The sequence below is a fragment of the Etheostoma spectabile genome, unplaced genomic scaffold (assembly GCF_008692095.1).
Source record: "Etheostoma spectabile isolate EspeVRDwgs_2016 unplaced genomic scaffold, UIUC_Espe_1.0 scaffold00019044, whole genome shotgun sequence".
NCBI lineage: Eukaryota > Metazoa > Chordata > Actinopteri > Perciformes > Percidae > Etheostoma > Etheostoma spectabile.
In genome coordinates, this window is record NW_022604642.1 from 170440 (window position 1) to 196401 (window position 25962).

Sequence of the window (25962 nt, forward strand, 5' to 3'; positions counted from 1 at the left end):
AGAAAACGTTATTTTTTTTCAATTAACATTACAAAAAAAATCACATACTTTTTCTTCTCATTAGACCACCATCCTCAAATCAAACTCAAAACACCCATCTCGTTAAAGCCGTTAGGGTTGAAGCACAGTGGGATAGCTCTGTGTTCCGGTTGGTCTCTGTATACAAAACAAACGAACTACGCTCTTCGACTGGTGACGCAAATTTCCCGCCCTCACTTCTGCCTTCCTGTGTGTGCCGAAAGTCAACCAAATAGTATTTTCACAGAGTTTTTTTTTACTTTGATATATTTTATATTCTTTAAGCGTTTTTCAGTGGCTAAAGATGCCTTCCACACATGACTGGATTAACAACCCTCTCGGTGTTGTTGAAGGGATGTTTGGTAAGAGACACACCGGAACTTCACTCCTTAACAACGTGAACCTAGCTAACGTTATATGGCTAACGTTAAGTACCATGCTAACTGCCATGTTCATCACGCGTACCAATGCTTTTCCTGTCCTTCAAAATACAAATAACTTCATAATGTGCGGGTTGTAGCTCCTAACGCAGCTTTGTTGCAGCTAGTACCTGCATTCTTTTTACTTTTAGTTCACGTTACGAATAAGTGCTAGGTGTGCAGTTTTATCTGAAGAACTGTGTGCACGGGTCCTTACAGGGTGTCTTAAAGTCGTTTAAAATGGGCTCAACTTGTCTGAAGGTACTTGGTTTGGATATATGTCACATTTATGTCCTATACAACGCTGAAGAAGTTGTTAAATTTAGTACTATTTCTTTGTCAAGATACAAATAACTTCCAGACCAGCTCCCACAGCGCTGTGTCTGGCAATGTGAGAGTAAAAAGAGCTGTACCTGACACAGTCATTTTTGAAGTACTTGACAGATACTGTATGTTGTGTAGAAGTCATCAATGTGAAGTATTGTCTCCCTTGTAAATAGAGCGGACAATACTAATATGCATTTTTATAACAGTACACGGTCAAAACGATTTAAAGTGTTAAGTTTCTTTAAAGTTTATATATTAAATTATAGTTTAAATTCTGTTGCTAATTTGACAGTCGTAGGCAGAAAAATCACAAAATGCTTTGATGTTCTTCGCCACAATTACACACTGGATTGTTTTTTGTTTATTTCATGCTTACTTTACTTTAATGAATCCTTTATCCAATTTCTGGGATTCTCAAAGCCAAGGTTTTCTATTATTTTAATGACATATTATTTATTGATAGATAGATAGATAGATATTCTTTATTTATCTCAAAGGAAAGTAAGCATTTATGTAACTTTGTTTCTGTTGCACTAAATCAGGGGTCTTCAGCTATTTTCTAAACCAAGGAGCGGGACCAGGTACCCCCTACATATAAGATAAAGTTGCAAATTAAACTGAGCCTACAATAAAGTGTAGGGCTTTACATACATTTTTAGTTCGTATAATACTAAGCTATTAAAATTATAGGCATAATTTTATAAATCATCTTTAAATGTCACTCTACATGTAGCACAGTGAATCCTTAGGATATACTGTATCTGTGGATGGTTACTTTAGTGACCTCCTCACCTATAGGTCAGTAAGCCTATCAGCAGTGGGGATGTATATTTGCTAATGTTTGATTCATGTTAAGACATATTCATAAAAAAAGAAGTATTAGTTGGAGGCCCCCCTGCAGTGACTCTGAGGACCCACTTGGTGTCCCAACCCCCCTGTTGAAGATCTCTGCTTTAAATGATAAACAACATTATGTTCTTGTATTTTAGCCGCTTCCCAGAACAATCCAAACTCTGGATGGGAGGCGAAAGCAGTGGAATTCTTTAAAGATCATCTGAAAGAGAAGGACGCTCATTCCTGGGTAATGCAGCTCTCTGATTCTTTCAGCATGCAAATTGCACAGAGGTTATGTAAACAACGCCTGTACACGGCAATGTCACGGCTTGTTTCAGCACTTTTTGGTAAATGACAACCACCTTTATTTCCGTGCAGGTCCCATCTTTGAACGATGTCCCTCTGCATTACCTGAAACCCAACAGCCTGGTCAAGTTTCGTTGCTTGATCCAAGACATGTTCGATCCAGAGTTCTACATGGGAGTGTATGAGGCTGTTGATCCACCTACAAAGGCTAAAGTAAGCGCTTCCTTGTCTTCTCCAGTGCATGTTTTTTGCATTGATAATGTTAGATTTCCTCACAATATCATCTTATTTTACTGTCTGACTATCCTCAGGTGTTGCGATGTGGGAAGTACAAAGATGTGACAGAATGTGGGGTACGTTCTCATCTACTAAATCCCTCAAGAGATCCTTAAATACCTTTTAATTCAGCTTTGCTAACAGCGACACATGTTTACCTCCAGGTTGATTTTGACTCCAGAAACACTGTGACGGCAGAGAGACAGACTTTCTACTGTGTGCCAATCCCTGGAGAAAATCCCTGGGTGAAAGAGATATCCTCATCTTGTCTAGATTTTTTGTGGAAATGCTCCTCAACCAGGATTTTGTCATGTATTATTTGCTGCACCCAACTTGTGTTAAGGTGTTTTTGAAAACTAGTCCCTAGTTTTCCCTTAATTCTGTCGTACAGCTATGCCGGCTCCAGCCAAGCAAGAGTGGTTCCTTCCACCTCGTATGCACCGACCAGACAGAAACGTAGCTACGAGGAAGACGACGACATGGACGACATGGACACACAGCCGCAGATGCAGAGGGAGCCGCGTACTGGTATGAGCTGCTGTTTAAGTGAATATTGAGCAGAATGCAAAACCGACCCACTGACCATTCAGTGTTTTACTACTCTCTAAGTGTTTTTATAGACTCTAGGAGTCTTACATTTGGTTTTCTTCCCATGAATATATTTTGCATGCATATAAATTCACCTTGGAAGGGGACGGTAGTGTTTTACTGCAAAGAAATGTATGCTCCATCATGTGTAGGCCTACTCCTCATCTCCTCTGGCCTATAGATAACCTATAGTTGAATGCAACATTATGTTGGAGGTGCCATTAGGCACTCTGGGAAATGTAGGTGACTTCTAACTGTAGCAGGTGTACAATCAGGTTGACAGCTAGTTGAGATGTTAATTATTACACACCTGAAATGGATTTTACATCATAGATTATTTAACAATAAAGTATATAGAGGGGATTTTTGCCATTAATGCAGACTGCTCCCCCTGTCGCTGCAGGTCCTCAAAGTCCCACAGAACAGCGGGGGAATGGTGACTGTAAGCGGCGGGAGACGGAAGCTCCTTCCAGCCAGACGGCATCTGCCTCCCATCTCGACCTCAACTTCCCCCTACCAGGAGAGAAAGGCCCCTCCTGCCTGGTCAAGGTGGGCTATGTCTTTAACACAAGGTGTTGATAGCCCTTTCTCTTATCACCTCATTTTCATTGCCTGGTGGGTAATTTATTTCTTGTCAAACGTATATTCCAAGAGGGGATTTCAGAGATGATACCGCTGGTATCATCATACTGCCCTAGTACAGAAGCTAAAACGTTTGTGTTGTTGGCAGGTGTACGAGAACTGGGACGGCTTCAAACTGAACGACACACTAGAGGTCTTTGGGATCCTCTCCGTCAGCCCTGCTCTCAGTGCTCTGGCCGACAAGAAGTAAGACACCAAATTTAGTTTAATTTCCCTCCGGTGGTGATCTGCGTGCTTCTTACTCATTGTTGGCATGTCCACAGAGACTCCTCCTCATTGCTCCTGGACCCTACAGAGTGCATGGAGACAGCCGAGGAGCAGCGAGTGCACAGCCCGCCAGCCTCGCTCGTTCCTCGCCTCCACATGCTCTATGCCAAGCCACTGCCACACAACAACCCCCTGCTGCCCTGCGCCACTTTGGAGGACAACAGTGCCTGTAAGGACAAAGTTTTCCTTTTATTAAGTCTGCTGCAAATTACGACAATTATATGATTTTGCATCACCACAATTTTTACACGGATGTAAATGAGCCTGGCTGCAATTCATCCGATTTGCATAACATGCTGCCAAATGAGACATGATGGTGAGTTGGGTTGTGACTCGTGTTGCACATGTCACTTTTGGAACTTCAAGTGTGCATTCATCCCACATCAAGAAGACTACGCATAAATATGAGTTAAATAGCCAAATGTCAGCATAAATGTAAATGTACTGTTTTTATATAGCGCTTTTACATAGTACAAGAACCATTCACCATTCACACACTGTGGCCAAGGCTGCTGTACAAGGTTCCACCTGCTCATCAGATAAACACTCACACACATTTCCACTCCGATGGTGCAGCATTGGGAACGACTCAGGGTTCAGTGTCTCGCCCATGGACACTTTGACGTGGGGCTGCAGGGCCAGGCAGTCGCTCAAACAGATCAGAATTTAAATTTGTCATGAAAAACCAATGTGCGCGTTTTTTGGTAAATATTAAAACTCCTTTGACTAGAAAATTTCTGTGAACAAAAGAGAAAATATATAACAGGCCTACATAATACATATTATCGGTGGTGCCTCTGCAAAACCTCGGTGCAGGCTTTTTGTGAACACGGACAAACACAAGTTGACTTTCTAGCTCCTAGAAAAGGACTGCACGTCCTTATAGAATAGCACGACGGGTGTTTCTTTCTTGAGCTTACGCTGTTCATTTGTAAAATGAATCCAGCAGCACTGTAAAAGTTGAAAAATGTTTTTAAACTAAGCATTATAGTTAAACTTTGCTACGTGCTATGATGATGATAATGCTGTTATTTCTACACAAGTTGATTAAAGTTCAAAAAAAAAAAATTTTTTTTTTGAACTTGAACTTTGATTAAGCTTTTTATATATAAAAATACAGAGGTGTTGAATTTAGTGCTGAGGCGATATGTCAGCTAATCAACTAATCTGTTAAAAATAAAATAATGATAAAAATGAATCAATAAAAAAAACGTAATGTTATTCATCGCGCAAACAATGCAAAATGTGAGCAATTGCCTCTTTTTTAATGTATATCAATCTAACACCTTTGAGTACTCTTGGACTTTTGGTCAAATACAAAATAGCAACAGAAGGAGCTTTTGATTGGTGTCGTAGACTTATGTGGATGAAATTATTAATCGACTAATAGAATCAAACAATCATAGAAAACCAAAAATGCCCAAAACAGATTTATCTTTTTGTTTGTTATCTGTGTACCACAATACATATTTCTTCAAAAACATGTTAGAAGAAGAAATGGGCAATAACACATTAGTTACAGTCACATTATCAAGCCCACTGCAGCTGTGTGGGGAACAGTGTTTGGCAAGTTACTTTTAAAAATTAATAAGTTACAGATACTAGTTGCTTCTTCCAAAAAGTAACTAAATTAGATACTCAGTTACAAAGTATGAAAGTAACTAGTTACTTCAGAAAGTTACTAATGCGTTATTTTCAAGTACATTTTTAAATGCTCAAATGTGACCCCCACCTCCACCCCTCTTTAACGGAACATAAAATACATGTGCATGTTCAATTATTATAATGAACTGGACACTTAATATAAAACATTATTAACAGAAACTACACAAATCCAAACTCTTTTAATGTTGCAGTGGGACAAAGTGAGACTGGCCTCCAATCAAATGCCATGTATGTAGATATTACGTCTAGTGGCGCGATACAAATAACACATAGATGTTTTGGAACTTTTGATATTTATTGCCCCTCAACAGTCCACAACTGGGCAAAATTAAATAATGCTTGTTAAGCACTATAGCAAAAATAAATAACAAATATATACACTCCTTGTAGTGCAAATAACGCAAGTGGCCTGATGTTTATACTTTTGCGCTGGTGTGGCTATGTGTGTGGGTGATAGAGCAAGGGAGGAGTGAGAAAGTGACAGCGATTAGCTTCGGAGCGAGGAGCCACTCTAGAGTCATGGTGCCTGTTTTCTGACCACGGTGGGAAATCCCCCCCCCCCCCCCCCCTTGATTTCATAACTCCATACCTGTCTCTCGTTGACTGACTCCTTGTGTTATTCGTTGTGTCCGACTATCTGTGCTTATGAACACCCGCCCAACTCTACCTCTGATTGGCTTACCATGAAATTTTTCTCAACCTCAGCCAATCGTCAGCATTTATGCGCTTGTCTCTGCACGGCCCACAAACCAAGAAAGAAAAGAAGTCTTTGCCTCTCGGCTCAGAGATCAAGTTGGTCTGATTATATAAAAAAAAAAAAAAAAAGCAGCTTCAATTATAGTAAAGCGCCGCACTTTTCGCCAGTAACAGCATTATTAAGATGGGAAGAGTAATTAATTAGATTACTTGTTACTCACGAAAGTAACACCGTTATTTATAACGTTGTTATTCCCATCACTGGTGGGAAAGCAGAAAAAGGGGGCCATTATGTCAAAGTTCATCTGTCTTGTAAAGCTGTCCAAAAAAAAGAATAATGCAGCAAATGTTTTCCACTAACGCTTTAAAAGCACACATGCCTGTAGTAGCCATAGGGACTTGTATTAACTCTTTGTCCTTTCTCCTCAGTTTTAACCTCCACCCTGAACGAGATGGCCTCTGTCAGAGCAGAGCTGCTCACATACTTCACTCCCATTCTTCTGGGAGATGCCCTGGCTGCTGAGTACCTCATTCTGCACCTCATTTCTAACGTGTACGTTCAGTTCAATCTGTAATGTTTAGGCAGGAACCTTCGTGTCTTTGTGGCTTTGTGCTGAAGCACAATATGCTAACAATGTGGTTGATTTTCTTTGTAGGTACTCCAGACGGGACATTCTCCCACTGGGCAAGTTCACCTTAAACCTGAGTGGCTGTCCTACGGTCGCCTCGTACACTGAACGCTTCTACCAGATCATTCAGCAGCTCGTGCCCTCTGTGAGTGAACTTTGATCTGTCACTCCAAGCAGCTGCCAGTACTGCTAGGTTTATGGATCTATATATTTTGGCTGAAATGAAAGCCACTAAAAGTATTAAATATTTTTTTGTTCCCACCTGCAGTCGTACTATCTAGGCATGAGCCTCCAGAATATGAACCAGATGCGGTTTGTGCCAAAGAAGGACTACTCGGCCAACCGGCTAGTGAGTGGAGCCCTGCAGCTGGCCAGAAACACTTCCCTCTTCCTGGATGAAACCCAGCTGGAGCAGGGACAGCTGGACACAACAGGTGAGACTTCTAAAAATCATGATGGGACAGGCTGTAGACACTGTTAGTTGGATTTCACTGAGCTAGCACTAACCAAGTTGTTTGTGTGTGTGTGTCGTGTAGGTGTGCGTAACATCACAGCCCTGGGGAACCTGATCACTTGGCAGAAGGTTGATTATGACTTTAACTACCACCAGATGGAATTCCCCTGCAATATTAACGTGCTCATCGCGTCAGAGGGCCGCTCGCTGCTGCCGGTGAGTACAAAGATCCCCAAACCCCTCCCAATATGGCCCGGGGGGGAGGGGGGGGGGGCATTTTCCTTCAGCCTCTCATGAGACAAGCCGCGTCTGATGCTGAAGGTTGTTTCCAGCCAATGTCACGCTGCCATTGGTTGACTGCAGAAACCCCTCCAGCCGGCGGCTTTAGCTCAGGTCTCACTCTGGTGCAAGCAGCCTGAGGAATGTGCTGTGTGCTATTCCTGTGTATTGGTCTAATGGGTTGCCATGGCGGCAGCTGTGTGCCACAGGAACAATCCTGGAAGAGGCGTCAGGCTCGGCCATGTATCAGTCCTGCAGTGAAGGGCAGCGCGCTGTAAACAACTCCCGGGGTTGATTAGAAGTGCATGGCTCTGTTTACAATAAACAGCTATCGGCTGCTTAAGTGCTTCACGGTCAGCTCGGCCTATGAGGTTTGGACAACATGCCAAACTAGGCGTGCACACAGCAGGCAGAGCCTACTTTTGCATAGCAACACCTGTGGGGGGGAAAAAAAACTAGAGATGCATTTAGCTTTTGTGCACAGTTCTTCCCTGGTCCAGTGTTTAAATTTCATTCTCTGTAACTCCACAGTCAGACTGCCGGATACACCTGCAGTCTCAGATCACCCCACCCCACATGGAGGAGTATCTTAACAGCATCCACATGCATCCGCCTGCTTCACAGCTGAACAAGTTCAGAATGTACCTGAGCGTGGCTCGGCTGCTCAACTACAGCATCTCTGATGAAGTGACAAAGGTGAGACATGCTGTCATCTTCAGCCTGAGGGGGGGAAAGCTAAATTACATTACAGTATAATAACTTGGAACTGGTTGCTTGCAGGTTGGTTGTTCCTTAATGTACCTAGCAGGCCTGTGTGTTAGTGTGTGTGTGTGTGTGTGTGTGTCTTGTGTTCAGTGTCCTTTTGCTTTTCCTTCTCTGGTGTCCTCAGTCAGTTGAGGATGACTTTGTAGATATGAGGAAGGACGACCCCCAGAGCATATCTGCTGAGGATCTTCACAGGATGCTCGTTGTGGCGAGGTGGGCTGTGATTAAGTTTACATAAGCTCCTTTAACTTGGCATTTCTTTTCTCTAGTGAGAATAAAAACAACCGCCTGTAAAGTCTTCTCTAAAAGGCAAAGTGTTAAACAAACACAGCAAGCTATTATGACCAACTATTAAAATGCCAGATATGACATAAGCAGGGACAATCACTTCATAGGTCAATGCAATCAAAGTAAAACTTTGTCTTACTGTTTGTCTTAAAAAGTGCCTGCACCAGTGTCGAACGGTGTGACAGTTACTGAGGCTAACTCCGTTTCTACCCTCCCCTCAGTAACCCCCGTCTCTACTGTGCCTGCTTCTGCCGTATAATAACACCAGTTACTATCAGCGGGGCGGATGTTTTGGTCTATACTAAAAGGAGTTACTTTGATACTTCCCTGATTGTAGAAATGCTAGATTATCTATCCACAAGCAGTGATTTGCTAATTTAACATTTTAGAATAAATTAGTTTTCTTTATTTTACTAGAGACACACACACCCTTGCTAAATTAAAGGGCCCCCGCCCGAATCAGGGAAAGCAGAGGCCAGGCAAGAGGCCTTTTTCTGATTTTACCCCAGACGTCCCCAACTGACGGGCTTTTGTCCCCCTGTATATTTCAAGCGCTGCCCGAGGGGATCTTTACAACCAATGATTTTTCTTTAGTACTCACGGTCAGGAACCCTTCCTCCCAGGGTCACCGGAGGTCCCCTCCTTCTCAAGGGCACCCGCTAGCCTTCGTTGGTCGCCGGTCCGAGAGAGGCCAAGAGCTCGGTGGCTCTGACCCGCAGAGCGGATGGGAAATGCACCCCCGCTAGGAGATAACAGGAGGTCTGACTGTAAAAGTCGGTCCTCGCCGGGCAGCAACTCACCCAGGCTGTTAGAGAGGAGTCTTAACTGCCCTCACGGGGGGGAAACCTTTGCCCTCGGACGGCCGAGGTGAGAGAGAGACATTAAATGAGTAAAATTAAGGAATACAAGTCTTTTGGTCCCCTAGCTCACAACAAGCTCAGGTGCTTTTATTCTTTTAGTGAATAATCAAAAGCAAGTACAAAATACAGTAATAATCTTTTCCCTTCCTGCCCTGAAAGCAAAAAAGGATAAAAAAACAGAGAATAGAAAAAAAACAGTAAGTGGGTGAGAAGAGCAGAGCGAGATAAGAAGCCACTAAGGAGTCCACATCAACTCATATTTAAAGTCATAGTCAAGGCTAAAAATGACGTTGTCACACAGGTGGCCACAGCCAAAAACATGATCATACATGTTCCACTGTTACAGAATGTGTGACCTTCACACTTAAGTCACCAAAAGGTCACACCTAACACTTATTTTATAGTTTTAGCACTTTCTGATATTTAGTACATACATACAAAACAATACATATCATGATATTATATTAGCTGTGGGTTACATTGCACATTTCAAGCAGTATATATATTTTAGCTGGTATTTTGGGGTTTTCAGCTAAACCTTTGTTCAACACCAGGAGATGTGTAATGTTATCACATAGTTGGAGTATTAGTGTTGGACGTGGCTGACTGGGACTCTGTCTGCAGGTTGCTGTCTCTGAGCCTGGGCCAGACCTCTCTGGCCAGAGACAGCTGGCTGAGAGCCAAACACATGGAGCTGCTGCGGAGGAGCCGGATGGAGCAGCACACGTGTGTCAACGGCAACGAGCCGTGATTACACAGACAACATGCCTTTTCTTTTTCTTTTTGATATCCACAAATTGTAATAAAGATGCTTTTCATATGTCCTATAGTTTGTGTTCAATGTCTCTACATTACTGAGTTGCAGATAAGATTTACATATATTTTCACTTTGGTTGTACGGACAAAAGCGCTCAATGTGTTATAACTCGTGTTTTTCCTTAATTTCACAGCATGCTTTGCGGTCCTTGGCGGTGTTGCAGCAGATTAAGATTTATTTATTAAGTAATGAGGTCTTGAGGATTATTTTTATAATGCAATTTCTTCTCGAGTCAGTATACATTTAGCTAGTTACCAGCAAATGTAACAAAGAGCAAACTGTTAGCTTGGAGACTTCCTGTAAGTGGGATGGACTATAAATGCAATGCGTAGTGTATGTGTATATATTATGTATGTGTATATTGAGATATATATATATATGTATATATGTGTGTGTATATATGTATATACACATACATACAGTACAGGCCAAAAGTTTGGTTACACCTCATTCAATGCGTTTCCTTTATTTTCACGACTTTTTAACTTTGTAGATTCTCACTGAAGGCATCAAAACTATGAATGTACACGTGAAATGATGTACTTAAAAAAAAGTGAAATAACTGAAAACATGTCAAATTCTGGTTTCTTCAAAGTAGCCACCCTTTGCTGTGATTACTGCTTCCCCAGCAGTGTCACCAGCAAAGCACCCCCACACCATCACACCTCCTCCTCCATGCTTCAAGGTGGGAACCAGGCATGTAGAACCCATCCTTCTCTGCGTTGTTCAAAGACACGGCGGTGGAACCAAAGATCTCAAACTTGGACTCATCAGACCAAATCACAGATTTCCTCTGGTCTAATGTCCATTCCTTGTGTTTCTTGGTCCAAACAAACCTCTTCTGCTTGTTGCCTCTCCTTAGCAGTGGGCTTCCTAGCTGCTCTTTGACCATGAAGGCCTGACTCGCGCAGTCTCCTCTTAACAGTTGTTCTAGAGATGTGTCTGCTGCTAGAACTCTGTGTGGCATTCATCTGGTCTCCAATCTGAGCTGCTGTTAACTTGCGATTTCTGAGGCAGGTGACTCGGATGAACTTATCCTCAGCAGCAGAGGTGATTCTGGGTCTTCCTTTCCTGGGGCGGTCCTCATATGAGCCAGTTTCGTTGCAGCGCTTGATTGTTTTTGTGACTGCACTTGGGGACACATTCAAAGTTTTCGCAATTTTCCGGACCGACTGACCTTCATTTCTTAAAGTAATGATGGCCACTCGTTTCTCTTTACTTAGCTGATTGGTTCTTGCCATCATATAAAGTCTAACAGTTGTCCAATAGGACTGTCGGCTGTGTATCAACCTGACTTCTGCACAACACAACTGATGGTCCCTCTCGTTCGAGATGAGCCAGGTCTGCGCAGACTCGCTCAATGGCGATCTGCGCCTTGCTCTGACGTCATGCCAACGTAGGCAACAAGAATCTCACGAGAGCGAGGCGGCAGCAGTTGCTTTTCTTCCTTAACTGTCTATGGCTTTTCACCGACTGCAAGACCCAGGAGGATTTGGAGAGCTACTGTGTCATAATTAAAACAACTGGAGACTGTGTACCAGCTGATATGTGGGTCTGATTATATTTTATTGAATCGCACCACACTATTTCTGTCACTTCCTGTTCAGTCTGAAGTCTGCTGAAATCGGCTGGAAAGTGTCCGACTTTACCGCAGCTTTTTGTCCCCGCCCCCGGCTGCAGCCGCCTGCTCTCGTCCCCTACAGGCGGGGCGCAGTTCATCTCCAAGAGCCCACTAACAAGGCAAGAAGGGCCACTAATTAACCCTGACAAGGCCCAAGTGGAAAGTGAAGTGAAAACCATTTCAGGTGATATATACACATACAGACCTCTACACACACAGTATACTGTATATACACATACAGTATGTAGGCAATACAATATATATACATGTGTGTGTGTGTGTGTGTGTGTGTATATATATATATATATATATATATATATAAACATATTACACACACACACATGTATTAATACACGTATGTATATACACATATATATATACATATATATATATATACATACATATATACACATACACATATATATGTACATATATATTGAATGTAAATACCGTACATAACACTTGTTGTATTTCTTTATTTATATTTCTACTCTGATATTTATAATATTGTGCAACTGCCACACATAATTTCCGTTCAGGGATCAAGAAAGTATTTCTGATTCTGATTTCACACTTTTTTGTTAAGTACATAATTCCATATGTGTTCATTCATAGTGTTGATGCTTCAGTGAGAATCTACAATGTAAATAGTCATTAATATAAAGGAAACGCATTGAATGAGGTGTAACCAAACTTTTGGCCTGTACTGTATGTATATATATATATATATATATATATATATATATTTTTTTTTTATTCCAATGGAATATCTTCCTACACAAAGTGTACTTTGCACTTTGTTATCAAGTAACACACTCAAAAGAGGATAAGAATAAATAGGATACTTTAATATATAATACAATCTCAGTACACCATGGAAAACAATGACAACAGTCAGTTGGTAAAGAGGAAAGATGACATTGAGATGAAAATGGTGCTAATGCTAGAAACAGTGCAAATCAAATGCTTTAAGACCTCTAGTTGCATGATAACTTGTCATGGTCTGGGGTCCTAATGGGAGTGGAGGACAACCAAGGACAACAAATGAAGAGGTGGTTGCAAAAGCACTTGGTGTTTTAAAAAAAAAAAAAAAGAAAAGGAGGAAGGGAAAAAAAAAAAAAGAGGAAAGGGGAAAAAAAAAAAAAATCTCACCCAGCAAATATAGAATCAAATTAAACTATTCCAGCTTTTGCATATAAAAACCAGACACCAACACTATAGCATTGTGGTCTCTATCGGGAATGTTGAGGATTACTGTTCTTCTAGTTTAACACAGCAAGTACGGGACAGAAGATGTTTCTGCTATGCTTGACAACCGCTCCAGTGTTTGCAATCCTCCGGGAAGTTAAAAAATGAAAAGAACACCTGCATCTGCATTCAAACTTTGCAGCGATTACCTTAAAGCTTTTGGCAGCACCACACACTATCCGCAGGTTTAATAACTATATAGCACCCACAAAGCAGCCAAGGCTACAATCTCAAATAACCCAAGTATAGTCAGATAAAATATACAAGTGTTGCACTTCTCATCTGCTGGTGAGCAAGCTGAATTCAAACAGGCAAATTTAACACAAAATATGAAACCGGTGACCGTTTATCTTGGGATATTTCAGCTCAAAGAAAACCAGATTATTAATATTTATCATAAATAGACACAGATATACAAAGCAGTGTAATGAGGTGGCCTTGATACATTATAATTTCTTCTGGAGGACGGTCATAAGGGACATGTTCATGATAACACTGAATGATAACCACAAGTGTAACGGGTGACTAACGAGGCAAAACCTCACTTGGGGTTAACGGAAAAACATGTACAATGCAACAATGTTAACGGGTTCATAGCACATAAATATAACTAACTCTAAGACAAGCACTCCTATATACCAGCAGCAGTAAAAACAAAAAAAAACGGCAAACACATCTCCAAAACCTGCTCATCTCTATGGAGAATGTTATGTGCCAGTGGATGAAATATCCCCAGATAAAGCTTGATGACATACAGTAACATGATCTGTTATACAATACACCAAATGTAACATGTAAGAATGGACTTAAAAAGGTAGATTTTTCCATAAATACCTGATATACATAATCCCACTTCAATTCCCTGTTAAGGCAAATATGCTTTTAGTTTGGGGAGTGCATAAAACGTCAGTGGTTCTAATAATTGGATGGGTGCAATTGCATATATACCTACTATATGCTACTCTCCTGTCTTTGTCAAACATGCAACGTCAATGTACAACGCTGGCCGAGAACCCTCATAGTTTACTAGTACAACCATTAGCAGAATAGTTATTTCATTACATTTTACCTATCAAAAACAACTCCAACCAGTAGTTTTCTGGTTATTCATGGTTAGCAATGACAGTACTGGGAGTTCTTTTAAAAATATAATGCTCATACCTCTTTGAGATCCCACCCTACCATCTATCCAAAAAGCTTAAGGGAAGGCTCTACTCAGGGAACAGATAAACACACGATACTCACTGTACATATCAACAACCAGGATACTCATACTAATGTCTTGTGTAGTCATTATTTCTATAACGGTATATCTTCTAAGTTACACTTGACAACATTAATATTACATAGGGTAACTACGTACAGTATGTTGTCTGGCTAGTTTCTGATAGCTGTACAAAGGGTAATAGTTAACACAGAAGGGTCCTTTGGGAATCAAAAAAGATATTTGGTCGGATTCTACAACTGTTACAAATTGAAGGTTATTACGTGGTCTATATCACAATAAGTGACCTGCACATACAGGATGACGTACAGTACATGATAAAGTCAGACTGGTCTTTTAACATACAGCTAACGTATACCGGCCGTGTCAAAATCAGCTACCATTAACCTCACATGCAAGCACTGTGGGTATAATAACCATTCAGACTATGGATAGTGACATTGTTTACATGCACAAAAATACTCTGCATACCACTCTGGAAGTACATGTACAGTACATGAGTTTAAAACATCTTAAAAAAAACAAAATATCTTCTTCCATCTTGTTTTTTGGTCTCTTAAGGTAGTCATAATGGGAATAGTATTTTAGGATATGAATGTACACTCATTAATCAGAAGTTCCACTGTATAAAATTGGACACAGGATATCATAATTGCTTATTCAACACTTAGCTCAAAACTGGACAATCAGTGATCTCCTAAAAGTCCATAATTATGTGCATGTAAACATGGTCACTGTCATGTTGGGCTCAAGTATATGTTCCTAAATTCTGTAGAAGAGTCATAATTAACACGGGCAAGTTTAACTAAAGGGCGGATTTAAGAGTGCAGTTCTTGGCCGAGTAGTGACGCTATGTGCAAGCTTTTGCTACTGCTACCATACAGGAAGTTTCAACACGACGAACGACTACAAAATCCTGCTACAAGGAAAGCACTAGATCTGAATGATCCTGGTCTGGCACTGTGTAAACATTGCCTTCAGCTCGCTGTCTTGAGCTTCGTTGACAGTGTCTGGCTCTGGGCTCTTCTGTACCTTTGCCACAGCAAAGTTGATGCCCTGGGTGAGTCCCGCCTGGGTGAGGCTGGCCACCTGGACCATGGAGCTCTTGATCTTGGCGAAGGGGGACACCACTCGGCTGCCGTTGCTGTCAGCAGGTGAAGGGCCGAGGCTGCCCTCCATCTGTGAACAAAGGCTCCTCTGAGAGCCTCCGGAGGCCGCAGAGCTGAGCTTTTGGACAGCGAGGAGGTTGGAACTGGAGGTAGTGGAGTCGACGTCTAGCTGGGACGGCCTGGGGAGCTGGGGCTCCTCCGGCTTATGCTGCGGCTCAGAGCTGGGCCGCTTGTCTGGGTCTGCTAGGGTCTTATTCTGCACAGGAACCACAGGGTTGAGTGGGGGCGGCTGTTCTCCAAAGACCTCAACAGGTTTGGTCTGTGCATCCTGGACAAACTGCTGGCAGTAGGCATCAATGGGCGTACCAAAGTCAATCAGAATGGCTTCTTCAGCCACCGAGGCGGCCCCTGGGGATTTGTCATCACTGTCTTGAGAGGTTCTTTCCTGCTTCTCATCACAGCCAGTGACTCGGATAATAGAGGGGATATTTAGCTCCACACTGCCAATAGACTGGGAGCGACTGCCCAGCCGTGGGTTTGATGCTACAATGCCGCAGCTGGGCAGAACATAGTCCACGTTTTCTAAAGAACCAGAACACTGGTGGTCTGGGTCCGAATTGTACGAGTCAGAGTCGTCTGACATTTCAGAGTGCCCGTCACCGATATCTTTTCGGGCTCCTGTGCCAGGGTTGCTATCTGATGTTTCCAAGCTGCTGTCTGACTTCCACAGGTTGACATGCATTGTTGGCTTTAGGAAATTGACTTTTACATCAGGCTTAGAGAAGTTGCCCAGCTTCCCGAGGGGCTTGAAGGGGCCAATGTTTACGTTCGTCTTGGTCTGTTTAACTTTCTGATTAAGAGAGGAGAACTTGTTGAGGAGGAAACTTTTGCCCTGAGCTAGACCAGAGCTACCCTGGACATGGTCAGCAGGTTTGTTCTGGATGCCCATTATATCCTCATGAGGCCTACTCTGCCGCCTGGAAGACAGATACAGACAACGTAAGCACATGGCCCAAAGCTCTGGTCATTGGTTAGAAGTTGTAAATGTGCTATCTTCTTCTATCTTGCTACATGTGAAAAAGAGAAAGGGAAAAAGAGAAAGAGAAAGAAAAGAATGCTAATCATCTTAATGACAACAAATTAGTACTCACCTCTCCAGCTTCTTTTCAACCACAAGCAGGTCCAGCCCTGCGGCCTGCTTCATTATGCGAAGCATCTCAGCTATGCATTGTAATGTGTCTGAAACATGTCACAATGCAAGTCTCAATTGGTATATCTAAAACGTTTCCATTTTCGCAGTGTAAACAATTTAAAGAATTGCATCCTACCTTTTCCATCATCCTCAGGATTTCGTGTTGCTGCTCTCAGTGTGTGAAAGTATCCACTCGTCTCTTCATTCCTGTAATGCAAACGCATACAGCAGAACTTTGGCTTCCCAAACAGAGTAGGCTCTGGACCTGCAAAAGAAAACAACTTGTAACTTCCATTTTTTTAGTGATAAGCTTTCCTCGCGTGAATCATGAGTGGAGATTTTGCTGAAAGGTTACTGAAAAACTGTTTTAGGAAGTGTTGGGTGAGTCAGTGAGCATTCAATAAACCCTCACTTCTCCTTTGAGTTTAACGTACCGATTTCGATCTTTTCCAAACCCTCTAAATGGAGGCGCTGGTATTGGTCGACTTTGTCTGCTTCTTCATCGTAGCTAAAATAAAATAAAACAGGAAAACATAGGTTAACCTATAAAAACTATTTCTAAAAGACGAAAGGTTGGCAAATTCAACGTCAGACTTACTATGCAATGTAATAGGCTTTGTCAGACAGAAGCAGCAGCACATCCACGTCTTTGTTGGTTGCATCAATGAGGCTGGTGGAAAATGAGAAAAAGGGTATCATGAAAAGAGCACTTCAGATATGTCTGAAAACAGTATAAATAGTATAATAAAAAACACACTAGCCACTAACCTCATGTCACAATTGATGAGGGCCCAACCTCCATGAAACTTCTCATCATCAAGCAGCAAAAGCTGCATGTAGGTCTGTAGCAGGAGGCTGACCTGCTCCTGTGCTCCCCTCTGGCTCTCTTTCTCTTTCTCTTCATGCTCCTTCTCCTTACTAAAGATGGAGTACAGGTCCTCTGTCACTGGCAGGCCCATCATTAGGTCTGCAGGGAGAGGCAGAGGATTCAGAAGAGAAAATCAAGGGCAAGTTCTGGGACAGCGTGGGTACGAATACATATATTCAGATATAATATGTGTTTGTTCTGCTATACCAATGACTGCCTGTCTATAAGCATCCCTGAAGCGGTTCAGATAGTAGCGGTTGGCTGAGTTCACGCCATCCTTCATCACACCAGCCAGTTTCCTCTCCCCCGTCCTGGTGAAATCTCCCTAAAACAGATCATACAGTACGCATTAAATATAACTTTTGTCTTGATACTCTCTGTGATTTCAGTCCATTTTCAAGTCCAAAAGGCTCAGTCGGTGTTGTGTTCTGATCGGATCTACCGAAATGCTCTGTTGTTTCATGAGCGTGTATCTCAACAGCTTAAAGAATTCACTATTATCTGCGCGTGTCAAAGGAAGATGGCACACTTCACTATTTGTGTTTGTTTAAGCGGAGTCAGATGTGTGTAAAGACACAGTGATGTTACCTTGAGCGCTGCTGTGCCTGCATACTGTCTGCTGATGGTGTCTCCATTGTTGGCCCACATGATCTGATAAATCCTGTAGCATTTGAGAGGCAGAGGCTGCTCTGGAGGCATCACACCCAGTTTCTTCAGCTACAGGAAGACAGGAGACATGTTTGTTAAAACAGTACATGGAAAGCCTTTCTACCAGTTTACACTGCATGGGTGGAAAAGGTCAGTATTTATTTACACATGTATTTAGTTAAATTTCCACTTGAATTTGCGCATTAAATGTAATCCAAGATGAATATGGAGGAATTACTGGATTTCTAAAAAGCTCAAAAGATTTGTGGTGTACAAAATATGGTTGTGTTGATGTGCACAGTCTGCCATCAGTGTGTGATCTGATGAGCAAATATATTCAGATGTCAGTAATCTGCCAACAAGCTAACGTGGGATTCATGTTGTCAAATGAATCTGGAAAATTGTGATTACACCTTTTGTAAAGCACTTTGCAATCCCAGTATTAGATAACAGTCATAGAAAATATGTCAATGATGATGTTTATTATTTATTATTAACACTGCTTTTGTCATAATAATTAACAGCAAGTTGTTAAATGTGTATTTTCCATGAAAAATGTGCAATATCTATAAAAAAAACAAAAATATTTGAAATTGCGATTCCTTGCATACCAGGAGAATGAAGTTTAAGTTTACAGCCAGTAAGGACTCTGAGCAGTGAGTTTTATTTACTGGACACAAGTTTCAGAAGGAAGTGTGTAACTTTCTGTCTAAAACATCACTGGTACAGGAAAGAGTCAATTCAGACCTAAACAATAAAATGTGTTTTGTGCTGTGAGAAATGGATGTTCATTGGTTTGCCTGGGTCCACACAAGGAACAGATCTCACCTGTTGTTCCATCACCACCCGAGCAATAGCAGCCTGGACCACGTTGGTCCTGTCGAGGCAGTCCATACAGTTGACTCTAAAGATACCCTCCTGCTTGCAGATGACTCCGGCCTGATCCACCCTGACAGAACAAGATACATTGAAAACAGGATGCATTCATAGAATTACAATATGTTAACCAATAACAAACAGGATCACTAACATGCACCAATACCCTATGAGTGGTTCGTTGTTTTAAATTTAAAAAATAAATAAATCATCCCCCCAATGAATATAAGCAAGAGTTCATGTTATCAGCATTTCCTTGTACATTACTTAATACTGAGATAACACTTACCAGGCCCACTTCATGTCAGTGATGAGGTCAGAGATCGCATCTGTCAGTACTTGCACATTCTCAAACTTCATACCTCGGCTGAGAAACAGGATATAAGAAGCATAAAGGGGAAGGAACTGCAACGTGGTATAAAATAGGATGACTACAGTTATGAACAAGTCGCGCAGCTGAGGCAAGGGTTTCTCTTACCAGTGCTCATGAAAGTCAAATGAAACATATGTGAGGTTTGGGTTGTTGTAAAGCAGGACTTGCTTCAGATACGCGTCCCCAATTATCTTCTCCCGTCCACTTTGATCCACTAAGTTAATGATGACCTGGAAAAGACAGGTCAAAAAGAGTGTGGCTATTTAGCTTGGGGTAATAAATGCATGGCCCTTGAAGCCTTTCCTGTGGAAACACACTGACGTGCTAAATGTTAACAAAATTAGCACTTTTAGCTAGCTCAGTGTGGTGATGAGGACAAAATGTGTCACCAATTCTAGTCAGGATAATCTGACATTAAGCACAGGGTAGTTCACAGTATATGCATCCACAGGTGACAGAATAATTAATTGTGATCAATTTAAAAAGAAATCCTAACACTAATGCACACAAGTAGGCAATAATTAAGCACATACCCAAGCATGCACTACGCCAAAGCAAACCCACCTGCATCTTGTAGAGTTTAAGCTGTTCTTCAAAGTGAGCAGAAAAGTAAGACATGGTCTCCTTCTCTCCTGAAACAGAACAATATGCAGACAAATTATTTCCATACAATGAGTCTGGCTAGACACCAAGAGATCTAGTTTGCAGACTGTACTGCAAGATAACTATATTTGGTTGGTATGTAAAACAGAGCTAAAATACACTTGACAGATGTGTGAGACCCGAAGGGAACAGCCCACTATACCTAAACAAAGCCTCTGAGAGAACCTCTTTATAAGACTGGATGCAAGATAATGTAGTTCTGCTGACCTTTCTCCAAGCGTGGCCGGGGATTGTAGCGGTACCCCGCCTGGCTCCAGAAGACAGGCACGGAGCCACGAGTCTGCACAAAGGACAGAGTGTGGCTGTGCACGTGGATTAACTGTTCTGTCTCCACATAGTTAGCCACATGGCCATCAGTATCCACTCCTCTGCGTTTGTACCGCATCCCTTTGGGCAAGGAGATAGTTTGAGCACTATTCAGATTATTTATAACACAGATCATGCTTCACTTGAAGAGAATACAAACTCAATTGTCTGCTGAGTTATTCAAAGCATATTGTGAAATAAGCCATACTCGGATGTGGGAATAAGCAGTCCAGACTACACAGCATAACCCAGAATCAGAGTTCAGGCATGAGGCCGGGCTGCCAGTAACCGTAGCTCTACCTGCGCGGTGACGACTGCGTCTGGAGATTAGGGCCACAGTAAAGCGGGGGTGGATATCATCAACACAGGTGACCTCCTGTGGTGGCGTTTCAGGGCTGCTCCTCTCTTCGTCGAATGTCTCGTTGTAGTTCACCACCAGTTCCTCCACCTGTACAAAGCCCTGGATGATTGGTATCACCCAGAAGTCCACCTCTGGCACCTGGAGTATTCAAAAAAGTTCAAAATAACATCAGGACAAGATTAAAACCCTCTTTGTCAGGTTGATAAGGAAGCACTTTGCATCCACCAAGTACTCCGAGCAGATAATCTTGCATAACTCCGAGCCTTTCTATTCACTGAGAATTTTCATACTTTTCTGATAAAGCGCTGGTAATTATGCGCACATACAACTGCCACGTTTACACAGTAGGGCCAGCTGCACTCTTTTAGCAAAAAATCAACAAAAAATGAGAGAAACAAACCATAACTGTTCCTCTTAATATATCTTTGTTGATAAATTACCTGAAGGTCAATAAGGTCCTGGATCATGTGTTTATTCCAGAAGAAACGGTCGTCCACCTTTCACAAACAATAACAATTACTGTCAATCAGATGTAGGGTTTTTGCTGAACAAATATGTAAAATGAATAGGACAACAAGCCCAACAAGTGAGATGTGTTTTTGTCCCCACCTGTTTCCATAGGGGTAAGCTGGACCTATCCGAGTCTCCCTGGCGCTGCACACTGTTTGTCAGGTCGTAGGTCTTGCTGTAGTAGAAGGAATCGGAGTCCATGAATACCTTGTACAGCTCATCCAGCAGCCGCCTCTCCAGACGTTCTTTCTCTTTATTTTCCTTGACCTGGAAGGCAGGGGAATACTGGATTGGGTGTTTGGATAGAAAAGAGCAATAAGTTGAAAATAGAAAAGAAAGCTAAATCCTAGAACTTCAAAGCCTTTAAAAGCGTGAAAGACAGGTGAAGTAGTGCATCCATTTAAGGATGACAAAATACATATTTATAAGCGGACAAAAAGCAGACACCTTTTTCTTGATGGGCACAGCAACATTAGATTTGATCTGGCTGAAGGTCTTCATCAAGAACTTTGATTCATCAGGAGACTGGGCCAGTTTGTCTGGTCTGTCGATTCCAAAGTGATGCTTCTTGCAAAGCTGAAAAAGAGGATTCTCTATCAAATATTTGCAATTAAATGCACATGGTAGATATATTTAGAAAGGTAAAGAAATGGTCATTTGCTGAGGATATTACAACTGAATTTGGTCCCACCTTTCATTTCTTAAAACAAATAAAAATCCATAACTACCCACAAACAGACAATACAGTACTCTATACAGTTCTCATTTTTCTAATCAAACGCAGTAAACAATCTAACTACATTGTTTTATAGGAATTCTAGGCACAGGGGTGGATCGTTCCAGAGGAGGGGAACGATCATTCTGCAGTACAAGGACAGTGTACAATAGGAAGCTAGTCTAAAAGCCTATCCAGGACTGATCCTCCTCCTCCATATTTACTCACTTGAAAATATTCTGTCTCACCATCCATGAAGCTCCCCTGAAAGACTGAAATCTCAGCAATATTCAACATCCTTTGCGATCTATCACAGGGACTATAAGTCTGCATTTACTCTATATATATATATATATATATATATATATATATATACTATACATATAAAATTAAATAAAGCACAGTCAGCCGATCAGAGAATAATTATAAAGTGGCACATATGTACAGGGTATTCTTGGGTATATGTGATTAAAAAAACTTAAATACAATTTAGGACAATAAAAAGCACTGTTATAATGATTTTCAGGGGGGGATGAGTGCAATAATCAAAACATAAGTACATGAATACTGCTTCTCATGTCTCATTACAGTATTATTGTACACACCTCCAGCTCCAGCTCCTGAGGCTCTTCGTCAGACAGGGGAATGACGGCTATCTTGGTGATCTTGTAGACTTTGTGGTTGCCTGGTAAATTGCCCACCAGTGCTTTCTGGCGTATTAATACGAGGCCCAGAGGAAGGTCTGCCAAGAGAAGAAAGAAGGGGGAGTTGCGTCATGGGTGCAGAATTCCTCACATTCTGAAAGGTGTGAAGGAAGCAGCTGCACACCAGCAATTATTTTAATAAGGTAACACAAGGCATCTGTTAAATAAATATCCAAACCATGTTAATCCATCTGAATTACTAAAATAAATGTTCATTTATTTTCTTGTAAAGGCAGGGTATAAATGTTCCTACTCCATACCATTCCTTTCCTGAGGCCCACTGAGACAAACCATCAACAAAATCATTTTTATCACCAATTGAATCATCACCATCAGCTCACTCCTCTTCATAACTACACAAATTCCCGAGTACTTTAACACATTTCTTCACACCTTTCCTCGTGAGTAAGAATCATGCAAAGCACCGGATGATTTGGTAACGTAAGCATCCACGCACACATGCGAGAAATCCTGGGTTAGATGTGTGTGCCTTGTGCAATCGCAACAACAACAAAAAAAAACAGCTTAAGGTAAAATGTAATGCTCCTCTTACCTGTGTGAAGCTGTATCTTTCCAATGATACCGTCTACCACGCCCAAACACACTGGATTCCAAGCTAACAACAGGTCTGTTGCTGAAACAGAAACATGAAGATGAAACATCCGCATGGCAGTGTAGCAAGGCGGCTCAGCTAGATATGCTTGAGGCAGCTAGGGTCAAAAAATGAGCAACATACAAGTCCAGGGCCATGAAGGCCACTTTGTTTATCAAGGCCTTGAGTTATCTCTAGAAAGATTTGAGCATGTGTACTCTGTCAGAGTTCTCTAACGACTCACTTTAGCTGTTGGTTATTCCGGTCCTTGCCATCTCACCAGTCAAAAAACATTTTGTGTAGACAAACAATGTTCTCAATGCTCGAGTTCATGTGTAGAGCCACTGGTGATACAAAGTTTCAGTGTTTGTAGTGTTTTAAATAGAGATTTTGATGCAATCATAGAAGGGCCCCTGGCACTCTCATTCAAAAGGCCATTTCACCCAAAACAAAAATAGGTGAATCTTAAAAGTGGAGCTTCCATCCTAATTACACTTTTAAATGAAAGTTAGATTTTGGTACATTCACAAAAAGACCCTAGGTTGCATTTTGGCGAGAGTTGCGCTTTAAGTACCTTAAAACAATTGTGGTTGGGTGGTTTCCTGTTACCAAGCTAAAACTTGTTTTGAATACCTAGAACCTAAACCTGTATAAATCACGAGTAATAATGCGCTTGAAACTGTTTAGTGCCATTGTATTGAAGAGAGGGTAATTTGATTGAAGAAAAAAACTAAACTGTCTCCAGTAACTCACATTTTCAAACACCAGGCCAAGTTTAAAGTCAGTTTTGGTAATGCACAAACTCAGTGACCAAAAAGAAAAACGGGATTGCTTAGCATTGGTGAGGGATCAAACATCACAGTGGAGAAAATTGGAAAAGTGTGAGGGGTGTGGCTAAATAGGGAGAAAATCAAGTTTAGGCAGCCTCAGACAATGACTCTTCCTGTTACTTTTCACCAGCCAACCATTTCACGTACAGGCCAGAGAACTGTGAGGGCCCACAGGAAAAGTCACGCAGAAGACAAAATTACAAAAATGATGAAAAAAGAATGATACCACAACTTCACTCAGAATATCTAATATCATGGAAATACTTCACAGTGTGCTTGAGAGTGGAGTAGAAACCCAGTGAGGAGTGGAAACCTTTTTTCCTCCCAATTAAATAATGAAACACTAGTGCAACTAAAAACCTGTTCAGGATGGCTGGACAGCCATACAACTTCAACCGACACAGAGGACAACACACACACTGCCTTCAGGCGAAGTCTCTAATGAAACTTCTCTTTTAGTTCAGCAGTTCTTTTACTCCAACTGAGAATATTTAATTCCCACAGTCCACTGTATTTCATAGCAATGAACCACGGCAGCAGTACTCAGTTCTGCAATGTGATAAGGTGTAATGCCAAGAGCAGCTTACAGACCTCAGTAAAACTTAATATGTCTGTACCTGTATTTATTACTACATGAATACATCAGAATGGTAATATAAATTAAAAAAAAAACTCCCTATATTAGAATGGAACATAAGCTGTCTTCAGTCAAGCATATCTTAAGACTCTAAAATTCTGTTATTTTTCCCTCCTTACTGTCCTGTAGTGTGTCTGTTTGGTCTAAAGAAGAAATGAAGAGTCTTTTGTATTAACATTAGAAGCAAAGCTCGAACTTTGGAGTCAGTTTGGGGTGTTGGCACTCCCGGATTAAAAGATAAAACGATGATTTCAAGATTTGTGAATGGCGCATCCAACAATTTTCTTTGAAACAAGAATCAACGTGTTTATGTGTGACACAACTGGAGAAATTAGAGCGATTACATGATTACGTTAACGTTCATTTCAGAAATAACGAGTGACAATTACAAGTGGGGGATTAAACTAAACCGCTGAGGTGTTTTCAGAAACAGGGTGACAAAAAGCATCAGTAGAATGTTTTTTTCAGCTCCAGGCAGGCCAACAAATACATAGTACAACAACAAAAAATCAAATGCCAATGTCAGGTAAATGGCCGGGGCTGCGGTACGGAAAGCTGTCATCCAGTACGTACCAGGTCTGACTGTCATGGTCCCGTCTTTTCGGCTGCACCACAGAGCACGATCTCCGCTCTGGAGAATGTAGTCGTCTTTGGCTTGGAACAGCTCCATTTTGTCCCTTGACGTTACACAAAAACCGGTAACTAGCTGGCCTAGTATCCAGGTACAGGTAATTATCAACTTTCACGCCTTGGAGGTGAACTGTAGCTAGTCGGAGAGCGACTGACTGGCTAGCCACGGTTAGCTCGCTTCCCACACTGGTAAGCTACGGTAGATAGCTACCTCGCGAGCTAGCAGCAGCAGCAGCAGCAGCAGCTGGATGCGTGTCGGATGTGTTTATTCCACTTATAAGCATACTGGTAATCAAATTCCCTTTCCTCTGGAGAAGCAGCCCTTCCCACGGTCATGCTGCACGGAGTAAAGGCAAAGACACATCAATAAGGGACAAGATATCCCAGCAGTTGCTGCGTGCACTCGTAACGTTAACCGACGGTTTCCTGCTCTAAACAATAGCACGTGACCTGTTCCGTCATCACCGGTGTAAAGGTAGTGTACATAAAAACTGTTTACGTCATTACATCACTAAATGATTGGAGTACTTATTAACAATACGGTTACTTCATTATATGACATTATTATATTCGAAGATACCATATGTTGATAACTGGGCTCCCCATTGTGCAGAAAGGGAAAATTAAGAATGTGTGGCTTTCTTTTATTTTTAATATTGCCTTTATAATTGTCTTTTTAAATGAAAAAAAAAACGTAATTCTCCTATGTCAGGGAAATCAAAAC

The 25962-nt window shown here is 41.6% G+C and overlaps 2 protein-coding genes across 6 annotated transcripts; one reads left to right on the top strand and one right to left on the bottom strand.

Moving 5' to 3' along the window:
- The first annotated feature begins 130 nt into the window (after positions 1 to 130).
- mcmbp (minichromosome maintenance complex binding protein) lies at positions 131 to 10138 on the top strand. Its single transcript, XM_032509945.1, has 16 exons — positions 131 to 380; positions 1754 to 1845; positions 1977 to 2117; positions 2216 to 2257; positions 2345 to 2434; positions 2570 to 2708; positions 3172 to 3317; positions 3499 to 3596; positions 3674 to 3846; positions 6468 to 6591; positions 6695 to 6812; positions 6936 to 7101; positions 7204 to 7337; positions 7932 to 8096; positions 8290 to 8378; positions 9938 to 10138. Exons 1-16 carry the CDS (start codon positions 323 to 325, stop codon positions 10062 to 10064), a joined length of 1902 nt encoding a protein of 633 aa, XP_032365836.1. The 5' UTR covers positions 131 to 322; the 3' UTR covers positions 10065 to 10138.
- Positions 10139 to 12860: 2722 nt separating this feature from the next.
- inpp5f (inositol polyphosphate-5-phosphatase F) lies at positions 12861 to 25681 on the bottom strand. Of its 5 annotated transcripts, XM_032509932.1 has the most exons (22): positions 25450 to 25681; positions 25182 to 25285; positions 23103 to 23183; positions 22451 to 22587; positions 22074 to 22109; positions 21578 to 21706; positions 21230 to 21415; positions 21061 to 21117; positions 20560 to 20758; positions 20161 to 20340; positions 19855 to 19922; positions 19396 to 19520; positions 19207 to 19284; positions 18870 to 18990; positions 17982 to 18110; positions 17601 to 17718; positions 17294 to 17492; positions 17124 to 17195; positions 16960 to 17033; positions 16662 to 16790; positions 16485 to 16572; positions 12861 to 16310 (listed from the first exon to the last, which is right to left on the bottom strand). In XM_032509932.1, exons 2-22 carry the CDS (start codon positions 25276 to 25278, stop codon positions 15158 to 15160), a joined length of 3456 nt encoding a protein of 1151 aa, XP_032365823.1. In that variant the 5' UTR covers positions 25279 to 25285; positions 25450 to 25681; the 3' UTR covers positions 12861 to 15157. The 5 variants fall into 5 exon arrangements, with proteins under 5 accessions (XP_032365823.1, XP_032365824.1, XP_032365822.1 ...); XM_032509933.1 differs by having other exon boundaries at positions 21230 to 21397; positions 25182 to 25681; XM_032509931.1 differs by having other exon boundaries at positions 25182 to 25681.
- Between the last annotated feature and the right edge of the window lie 281 nt (positions 25682 to 25962).